The sequence below is a fragment of the Oncorhynchus mykiss genome, chromosome 29, assembly GCF_057628025.1.
Source record: "Oncorhynchus mykiss isolate SJ-2025 chromosome 29, ASM5762802v1, whole genome shotgun sequence".
NCBI lineage: Eukaryota > Metazoa > Chordata > Actinopteri > Salmoniformes > Salmonidae > Oncorhynchus > Oncorhynchus mykiss.
The window spans coordinates 27,046,278-27,056,922 of NC_143050.1; the positions used below are offsets into that span (position 1 = coordinate 27,046,278).

Consider the following 10,645-nt stretch of genomic DNA (forward strand, 5'->3'; position numbering starts at 1 on the left):
CTCACTCGCTCTCTCTCTCTCCTCAGCAGCAGGTGCACATGAGGTGAGCGGCCGGAACCCGTTTCAGCAGGACATAACCTAAACGTTTTATTGAGTTGCAATTGACTGACACAGATAACAAGCTCACGCATTTCTCATCAACTCACACAGATGAACAGAGGATGGATCCAATCGGGTCCAGTTGGTAAATCAATTTCAATTGTACATACTCGAGATCCATGGTATTTCTATCAGACCCGACCCAGATCAAAGACAAGACTCAGAATTTTGGACCCGGACCCGCTCAGGTCCCGGGACGGATCTCGTAATTCAGGGTCTGATGGACCCGTGAAGACCTCTACTTCAAGCCACACTCCGTCACACCCACCAAACAGAGAAAACATAGGTAATCTAAAAGTCTGTTCAAGAACGATTTTGGGGGGAAACGTGACGTTCAGTACAAGCCGGTACACAACGTAGCAAATGGTCAATTTAATTAAGAACAACCCAGAACTGACATAGTCGTTCTACAAACAAATTTCCAACCATGTTTACTTTCTGAACTGTTAGAGTTATACCAACAGTTTAAAGTAATACAGAAATGATTGGTATTTCAGTTGTGGTTGGGATGTATTTTCCCTTCAAAATTCACCAGAAACAACCCTTTCACAAACAGTTTGTTTTTTTAAATGTCACAGGGAGGAATTCCCCCGGACCTCCCTAGAAGTGTGTTGACCCCCGGAACCCATTGACCCCCCAAAGTTACGCCCTTGAGCTAAGAATCCAAACCTCAGTTAGCATGGATGAATAGAGTCATGTGAAAGACTGATCACCCTCTCTCTACACATTACATTTTTCTCTATAAAGTGAAATATTCATGCAGCTTTGAGAATCAAAGCAACAGCTTTCATTTAAATGAAATCAACTAGCAGAGTCGTTTTGGGGTGGGTGGGAGAGGGTAAGATATAGGCAGAGGAGAAAGAGAGGGGTGGGAGTGATGAAAAAGGAAAGAGAGAAAAACATGTTTTAAATGAGAAGGATCAGGGTTATGAGACATCCCAGTTCCCTTTTCGGAACAGTGGACAATAACCATTGCATCACACTTACATAAGAAATTAAAGCACAACTGAGAGAAAAGTCTTCCACGGGAGAAGTGATAGAAGCCATCTGTACCTCACTTGCACAAATTCATAGAGCTCAGTATTTACACTATCATCTTCCATCTAGCCTCCTGTCAACTGTTTTACTCACAAAGATACCCGGCCGCAAACTCCAATAAGACGACAGACTAAACGCCGAAAACACTATCTAAGGCTGAAAGCCTCCTCTCTGCCTACTTCTCTCCATTTTGACATCACCCAGTATTCTCTCTCTCTCCCCTAACAGCTGCTTACATAATTTACATACCATATTGTTCTCTCTTTGCTTGTCACAGAGAAGCAGCACCAGCAGTACCTACAGCTCAGAGCACAAAGTTTCCCAGTGGTAGCCTGACAGTGCTGTCGTCACAATCAGCCCTAAAGTGCCTCTCTCAGCAAAGGACCTCAGCTAAGGGAAGGGAAAATGTATGTCGGCCTATGTAGCCAATTTCCTAATAGGTGGCTCTCAGAGGGGAAATCAGTGAATGGAGACTTAAGTGGCTCTTAATCCAGAGTGGCCGTTCAAGATCTGTCAAGTTCAATCGCGGTACCAAGCACACTGGGGCTTCCTGTTCTGGTTGGGTTCCGGATGGCACAAGTGTGTGTGATTAATGGCCGTTTATGGGGTTGGCAAGGGCACATTAACGCTAGTGTTATTGATGGTATCCTCCTAAAATTCAACCAACCACCATTAATAAGGTCTGAGGTCAATGTGGAGGGTCAGCAAAGTCAGCAAATAAGATATTGTGTGTAAGCACCATATTCAAGGCAGAGGGATGAGGAGGAAACATGATTTGACCCCATTTCTGGGTCAATCTTTCAGGAGCTTTTCTTATATTACATGCACCGCATCTGCCAGTGCGACAACTGAGGGATGAGAGAGGAAGACAAGTCAGCATTTTGGATTTCGGGGGCAAAACCTTCCACTTATCCAGGGAGAGGCAAACTAATAAACAACACATTGTGTATGTGGCAGTGCTTCTTCCCCCGATGGGCTAGAACACCACAAGCGAAAGCATTACTGAAGGAACCCGGCAGACATGACCAGGTTTAAAACACGTAAAGGGCATGGGGCCAACGGCTTTGTGCAGGCTTTGCTGGTTTTATCATTCCTTTGTGTGTCATGTGAAAAAGAATGAGGAAAGCATCTGCTGCACTACAGTAATGACTCTACAGATGTAATCCTCATCTCATGCTGCTGGTACACAGTTACTTCAGTCTCTCTGGGCCAAATACAGCCTGATTATAGTGCAGTTATAGCTCTGTCTATTTTAAGTGTTTAGCTGGGATATAAAGAGGGTTTGAGAACATCCAGTGCAGATCATGATAACAACAACAACATACATGTATAATGCATATAGTGTCATATCTAATGGTTCAAACCAAGGCTTGGAACTGGTTTAGGAAACAGAACCGCAAACCTGAAAATACAAAAAAAAAAATTGGTGGGGGGGGGGGGGGGGGGGGCAGAACAGAAACAGAACCAGGAACGAAAGTGATCTATGCTGTTCCTGAACAGAAACATTCTTTTAAAATCACGAGAGCTGGTAAATAATGTTATTTTACGTTCCATGCATTTTTTTCCAGTCCCACAAAAACGCAACAAAGTGCCTATGCACTCTGTTACTCAGAAGAATGAATTAACTTTTTCAATGTTAGTGAAGGATTCTATAGTTATCACATTTCACATTGGATTTATTAACTACAAAAAGTTAAGATGTGATGTTATTTTAATTCTGGTGCCGCTCTGTACACACAAGCTTGTTAGCCATCTAGCTAGCTCTGGTCCAACTTTTTTTATTTTTTTATTCTTATTTTCAATGACGGCCTACCGGGGAACAGTGGGTTAACTGCCTTATTCAGAACGACAGATTTTCACCTGGTCAGCTCGGGGATTCGATCTTGCAACCTTTCGGTTACTAGTCCAACGCTTTCAGTTACTAGTCCAACGGCAGGTAGCCTAGTCTAACCACTAGGCTACCTGCCGCCCCAACGCTAAGCCAACTCTCTGAAGTTCAAATACATTCAAAGTTATTTCATAGAAGCCACTCCTTGGGTATTATTCTGTGAGCCTAATACAGATAATTCATGTCATAACAGCAATATGCCCAGCACTTCAATCCAATCCTCCTCTTCCACCCTCTCTCGCTCTGTCCCCACCCGCAAACTTTTGCATCTCGCGCCCTACACTTGTCTGTCCAATGCATGTAAATAGCCTGCCCGCTCCATAGCATCTATCCGCAATGATTGGTGAAGTAATGAAATGTCGAGCTAGCTAAATGTTAAAAAAATTATAATAATGATGATTTCAGAGGTTAAGAAAGGAGCAGAAAGGAACTATATAAACTGTAACTTTTTTGGGGTTCGAACCGGTTCAGAACTTTATTTTGCTGGTCGGAACAGAGGAACGTAATGAAAAAAAAAAATGTTTCTGTTCAGAACGAAAAAATAGAAAAATTATTTTGGTTCCAACCCCTGATATAAACACCATGACCTGAGCCGACCCACCACCAATGTGTAGCACCCACAATTTGTGCTAAATCATAAAAGTATTGAATAGATGTAAAAGACTATAGATCATCTCCAAAACACATGCCTTTCCATTACTTGTTCATGTCTTTTCCAGAGGAGTATATTATATTTCCATATGTATTGTGTCTACTTATACTATCATTCTCTCATGGAACAAATCTGTGACCCCATTAAACCTTGAGCTCCATCTCAACTCCCCCAACCCCCTGGTGCCTATCCTAATGTTCCTCTCCTAGCTTCATGCAGGACAGCTAAATACTACATTATTAATGAGTGTTGCCTTTTGAAACCAGGTGCATCGTCCTGTCTAAATACCATATATGAATTATTTAGCGTTTGAGAAACGAGGGGACCCTCATTACCAGCCAAATGACTTCCCAGCACACCTGAGCCCACTAAAGAGATGCTGGTAATAGGGGCTCATGTTCAGGTATGGTGTATCGGTGTATCATGTGTGTCCATTTACCGAATTCCTGCACTGTCACTGTCTTTATCAATGTGGTGAAGGAACTGTCCAAGTGGCACTGAAAGTTACATTGACCCAAAAGGGTGGAGCTTGACTGACTTCTCAGAACTGACTCAGTGCGGACACACTTTACTAAAATATTCATCATAAATGAAAGTATTTTAGTGCTTGTGTCCATGGCTCTTGGCCTCAAGTGCAGATGGATAGAGAGAGTGAGAGGGAAAGAGAAAGAAAGAGAGATCGTCACCCCCATATGACTCAACCTCTGTAGCAGAGAGTCGACTCCCCATGGGTTACCAGGAAGTTGACAGGACAAACCCATCTGATTGGCTAGTGCTATGCTACAAGTGTATAATCACAACAAATACAAAAACCTAGAGAATACCGCACCAAAACGACAATTAACCACTCAAACCTTTCACTTGGAGCCAAAAAAAAAGGAAAAAGAAGACTTGTACTCACCAAAAGTTTTCAGGGTGAACTCAGGTGAGTTGTCAGGTAGGTTGCCCGGGGTGACGATGTGTACACTAGGAGCTTCCATCCCAGACTGAGGCTACAGCGGGAGAGGAGAGGAGGTCAGAGGAGCTGAGGAAAGAACCAGAAACCAGATGCTATCTGCAGCTAGTAGAGAGAGATAGAGAGAGAAAGAGCGAGAGAGAGAGAGAGAGAGAGAGAGAGAGAGAGAGAGAGCGAGAGAGCGAGAGAAAGAAAGAAAAGATAAAGAGAGAGAGAGAGAGAGAGAGAGAGTAAAATGGCAGACTGAGAAAGAGGAAAGCAAGGAGAGACCGAGTGGGAGGGGAGAGAGGAGCAGACTGAGCGCAGGGGAAAGAGAGAGAAAGGCAAAAACACAGCTATCCCTGTCGAGTCCACATGAATCCTTTCTTCTTGAGAGAGTGGGGGAAATCCAACTGTAAAAGAGAGAGAGAATGCATGTGCAGGAGGAAGGAGGGGGGACAAGAGCATGCCCAGGCAATGCCCTTTTAACCTCCTAACATCCAACTGCCTGTCACTTTGATAGAGTGACAATCATGGACACTTGTGATTGGTCAGGGCAGGGGAAAGCATTTGATTGAAGGAACCAGAGGGTGGGGTTAAAGGAAAGGATGCTGGGTGACAATGGACCAAATGCCTCCACCACATAAACTCCACACACGCACACACGCACGCATGCACACACACGCACACGCACACACACACACACACACACACACACACACACACACACACACACACACACACACACACACACACACACACACACACACACACACACACATACTCACAGTTATCCTGACACTATGATGTAGTATATCTCTCTGTAGTCACTCACACCAGCCTCTATGAATTAGTGATGGCTGGATTTAGCTTCAGTTTTTCCAAGGAACATTATACTTGTCAATACTGCAGAACGTATCTTTGTGTAAAACTCAACAAAAATAGGCTTCCATGACAATGATGATGACGATTGCAAAGTGTACACTGAGTGTACAAACAGTAAAACCCCCTCCTAATATTGAGTTGCCCCCCTTCAATTCGTTGGGCCATGGACTCTACAATGATTCGGAAGCGTTCCACAGGGATGCTGGCCCATGTTGACCCCATTGCTTCCCACAGTTGTGTCAAGTTGGCTGGATGTCCTTTGGGTGGTGGACCATTCTTGATTCACAAAGGAAACTGTTGAGTGTGAAAAAAACAGCAGCATCGTAGTTCTTCACACAAACCGGTACGCCTGGCCCCTACCACCATACCCCGTTTAAAAGGCACTTAAATATTTGGTCTTGCCCATTCACCCTCTCTGAACGGCACACATACACAATCCATGTCTCAATTGTCTCAAGGCTTAAAAATCCTTCTTTAACGTGTCTCCTCCCGTTCAAATACACTTATTGAAGTGAATTTAACAAGTGACATCAATAAGGGATCATAGATTCACATGGATTCACCAGGTCAGTTTATGGCATGAAAAGCACAGGTATTCATAAATGTTTTGTACAATCACTGTAAATGTACACTCATATATTATACACATGCTTGGTCTCTGTCAACAAGAAAACAAGCTTATTTAACAGAGTTAAATGACAAAATGTGTTTTGTTTGTAATCCATCACAAAATCTCTCTCAAAAATAACATTTTTAAAATAAATTACCTTGGAAGAGGAATTAATGCCAAGCTAATGTGTTCATCTACACCATTGAAGCGAACGTGTTCATATACACCATTGAACTGCATTGCACTAAACAGGAAAGAGATGACACTGTCTGCTCAAATTACATGATAAAACCAACTGTAAAAACAAATCTGGGGTGAACCTCACATATTTTGGGGATAGAGGCTACTCCCACCATCTCACCCAAAGCACATGAATTCATCACCAATACAGTGCCTTGGAAAAGTATTCATCCCCCTTGGCGTTTTTACTATTTTGTTGCATTACAACATGTAATTTAAATAGATTTTTATTTGGATTTCATGTAGTCCACAACATAGTCCAAATTGGTGAAGTGAAAAAAAAATACTTGTTTAAAAAAATTCAAAAAAATTCAAAGGGAAAAGTGGTGCATACATATGTATTCAGGCCCTTTGCTATGAAGCCCCTAAATAAGATCTGGTGCAACCAATTACCTTCAGAAGTCACATAATTAGTTAAATAATGTTCACCTGTGTGCAATCTAAGTGTCACATGATCTTAGAATATATAAACCTCTTATGAAAGGCCCCAGAGTCTGCAACACCACTAAGCAAGGCGCACCACCAAGCAAGCGGCACAATGAAGACTAAGGAGCTCTCCAAACAGGTCAGGGACAAAGTCGTGGAGAAGTACAGATCAGGGTTGGGTTATAAAAGAATATCTGAAACTTTGAACATCCCACGGAGCACCATTAAATCCATTATTAAAAAATGGAAAGAATATGGCACCACAACAAACCTGCCAAGAGAGGGCCGCCCACCAAAACTCACGGACCAGGCAAGGAGGGCATTAATCAGAGAGGCAACAAAGAGACCAAAGATAATCCTGAAGGAGCTGCAAAGCATCACCACGAAAACACCATCCCCACAGTGAAGCATGGTGGTGGCAGGTTTTCATTGGCAGGGACTGGGAAACTGGTCAGAATTGAAGGAATGATGGATGGCACTAAATACAGGGAAATTCTTGAGGAAAACCTGTTTCAGTTTTGCAGAGATTTGAGATGGGGACGCAGGTTCATCTTCCAGCAGGACAATTACCCTAAGCATACTGATAAACAACACAAGTGGTTTAAGGGGAAACATTTAAATGTCTTGGAATGGCCTAGTCAAAGCCCAGCCCTCAATCCAATTCAGAATCTGTGGTATGACTTAAAGATTGCTGTACACCAGCGGAACCCATCCAACTTGAAGGAGCTGGAGCAGTTTTGCCTTGAGAATGGGCAAAAATCCCAGTGGCTAGATGTGCCAAGCTTATAGAAACATACCCCAAGAGACTTGAAGCTGTATTTGCTGCAAAAGGTGGCTCTACAAAGTATTGACTTTGGGGGAGGGGTGAATAGTTATGCACGCTCAAGTTCTGTTTTTTGTCGAATTTGTTTGTTTCACAAAAAATATATATTTTACATCTTCAAAGTGGTAGGCATGTTGGGTAAATCAAATGATACAAACACCCCAAAAATATATTTTAATTTCAGGTTGTAAAGTAACAAAATAGGAAAAATGCCAAGGGGGGTGAATAGTTTCGTAAGCTACTGTATCTCTGTTTGAAATGTAATACCCCTTGGACAATAAACCGTATTCTGCCCTTCAGCAGAGTTAAACACCTCATAGGTGAAAGGACAATAGCAGATGGATAGTGACTTGTCTTTCTATTGGTTTTGTCTGGATGTTATTTTCACAGCTTGCCCAGTACAGCTCCAGTGGTCTAGTAACCTGGTGATGACCTGCCCTTTCCTGGCCAAGCTGGACTAGCAGGGTCCCTACTAATCCTGATTAACGGGCTGTTTTTCGCAGAAAGGGTCCAAATAAAACCAGCACTCAATTGGTGGAGAGATGAGGAGTGGCTTAAAAAGACGACTCACTCTGCATGTAGCTTTATATGTAACTGGAAATATCGCCCCACCCCAAAACTGCCATAGTAACCCTAATATGTTATTTCATTCGGGCTCCAGAGAGCCTGGTTCGTTAGGTGCGCACACACACACACACAAACACAGGACACACTTTTCCGTAGCCTTGTCACTCTCTCTTCCCCTCACTCCCTTTCTCTAATTTATGTTCTACTTATCATTGCTTCTTAAGAAAAGACAAAGCAACGTTTTGAAACTCTTGACATTCCCACTCTGCTGGAGGGGGGGAAGCCCAGATAAGCACAGCCCAGGACAGAGTCTACCTCTGGGAATAGACTAAGACAACCACTGAGTCAGGCTGGGTAGACAAAGGATATCCGCAGCAGCTATTTCATGTCATCTCATGTCGAGAATTAGACAAGGAAGGATAGGACTGGACAATGGGTGTCAAAATGTCAAGATTCTCCAGAACTATAATGAATTGAACTTGAGATGGACTTTCTGGCTGCCATGTGTAGTTAATGTCATTTTCCTCTATTTATCTCATGCTAAATCACCAAACATTCCTGTAAATTGTGACACTTTGTTTCTGAGGGTGGAAAGGAAGATCTCAGGCCTGGTTCAAAAAATCTCCCACTCTCTACTCTGTCAGTCTGGTTCCCAGAAGGGTTTGTCACGTCCGGACCTTAGTTCCTTTTGTATGTTTCTATTTTAGGTTGGTCAGGGCGTGAGTTGGGGTGGGCAATCTATGTTTTGTTCTTGTGTTTATATTTCTATGTGTTTGGCCTGGTATGGTTCCCAATCAGAGGCAGCTGTCAATCGTTGTCTCTGATTGAGAACCATACTTAGGTAGCCTGTTTCCCACCCAGTGTTTTTCACCATTCGGGACTGGTTTCGGTTTTTCTTTATTCGCTTGTTCATTTGTTTCCTGTGTTCAGTGTAATAAATATGACGAACACTTACCACGCTGCATTTTGGCCCGATATTTCCTACTCCTCCCCAGAAGAGGAAGACGACAACCGTTACAGGGTTTTTCTTTATTTGTACTATTTTCTACATTGTAGAATAATAGAGAAGACATCAAAACTATGAAATAACACATATGAAATAATGTAGTAACCTATAAAGTGTTAAACAAATCAAAATATATTTTATATTTATGGAGACAGGCGCAGTAATATGTGAAAACATTTGAGATTCTTCAAAGTAGCCACCCTTTGCCTTGATGATAGCTTTGCACACTCTTGGCATTCTCTCAACCAACTTCACCTGGAATGCTTTTCCAACAGTCTTGAAGGAGTTCCCACATATGCTCAGCACTTGTTGGCTGCTTTTCCTTCACTGTGCGGTCCAACTAATCCCAAACCATCTCAATTGGGTTGGGGTCGGGTGATTGTGGAGGCCAGGTCATCTGATGCAGCCCTCCATCACTCTCCTTCTTGGTCAAACAGCCCTTACACAGCCTGGAGGTGTGTTGGGTCATTATCCTGTTGAAAACAAATTACAGTCCCACTAAGTGCAAACCAGATGGGATGTCGTATCGCTGCAGAATGTTGTGGTAGCCATGCTGGTTAAGTGTGCCTTGAATTCCTTCTAAAGCTACATGCTTTAACACTCGCCGGTCCCGTTCTGTGAGTTTGTGTGGCCTACTACTTTGCGGCTGAGCCGTTGTTGCTCCTAGACGTTTCCACTTCACAGCACTTACAGTTGTCCGGGGCAGCTCTAGCAGGGCAGAAATTTTACAAACTGACTTAGGGCATCCTATGACGGTGCCACATTGAAAGTCACTGAGCTCTTCAGTAAGGCCATTCTACTGCCCATATTTGTCTATGGAGATTGCTTGGCAGTGTGCTCAATTGTATAAACCTGTCAGCAACGGGTGTGGCTAAAATAGTCAAATCCACTCATTTTAAGGGGTGTCCACATTCAGTGGAATTGCCCGTATGTATGTCTGTCAAATCAAATCCAATCAAATCAAATGTATTTATAAAGCCCTTCTTAAATCAGCTGATATCTCAAAGTTCTGTACAGAAACCCAACCTAAAACCTCAAACAGCAAGCAATGCAGGTGTAGAAGCACGGTGGCTAGGAAAAACTCCCTAGAAAGGCCAGAACCTAGGAAGAAACCTAGAGAGAAACCAGGCTATGAGGCGTGGCCAGTCCTCTTCTGGCTGTGGCGGGTGGAGATTATAACAGAACATTCCCAAGATGTTCAAATATTCATAGAGAGCGTACTTATATTCACACAGGACACCGGATAAGACAGGAGAAGTACTCCAGATATAACTGACCCTAGCCCCCCGACACATAAACTACTGCAGCATAAATACTGGAGGCTGAGACAGTAGGGGTCGGGAGACACTGTGGCCCCATCCGATGATACCCCCCGGCCAGGGCCAAACAGGCAGGATATAACCCCACCCACTTTGCCAAAGCAGAGCCCCCACACCACTAGAGGGATACCTTCCACCACCAACTTACCACCCTGAGA

The 10,645-nt window shown here is 43.3% G+C and overlaps 1 protein-coding gene across 1 annotated transcript in view; it reads right to left on the reverse strand.

The window, feature by feature from the left end:
• LOC110509811 (regulator of G protein signaling 3) overlaps positions 1 to 4,927 on the reverse strand; it is a 237,253-nt gene extending 232,326 nt beyond the window's left edge. The window contains exon 1 of the mRNA XM_036968257.2: positions 4,579 to 4,927. Within this exon, the coding sequence (XP_036824152.2) occupies positions 4,579 to 4,657 (79 nt within the window). The 5' untranslated portion in view covers positions 4,658 to 4,927. The remainder of the gene's footprint in view (positions 1 to 4,578) is intronic.
• Between the last annotated feature and the right edge of the window lie 5,718 nt (positions 4,928 to 10,645).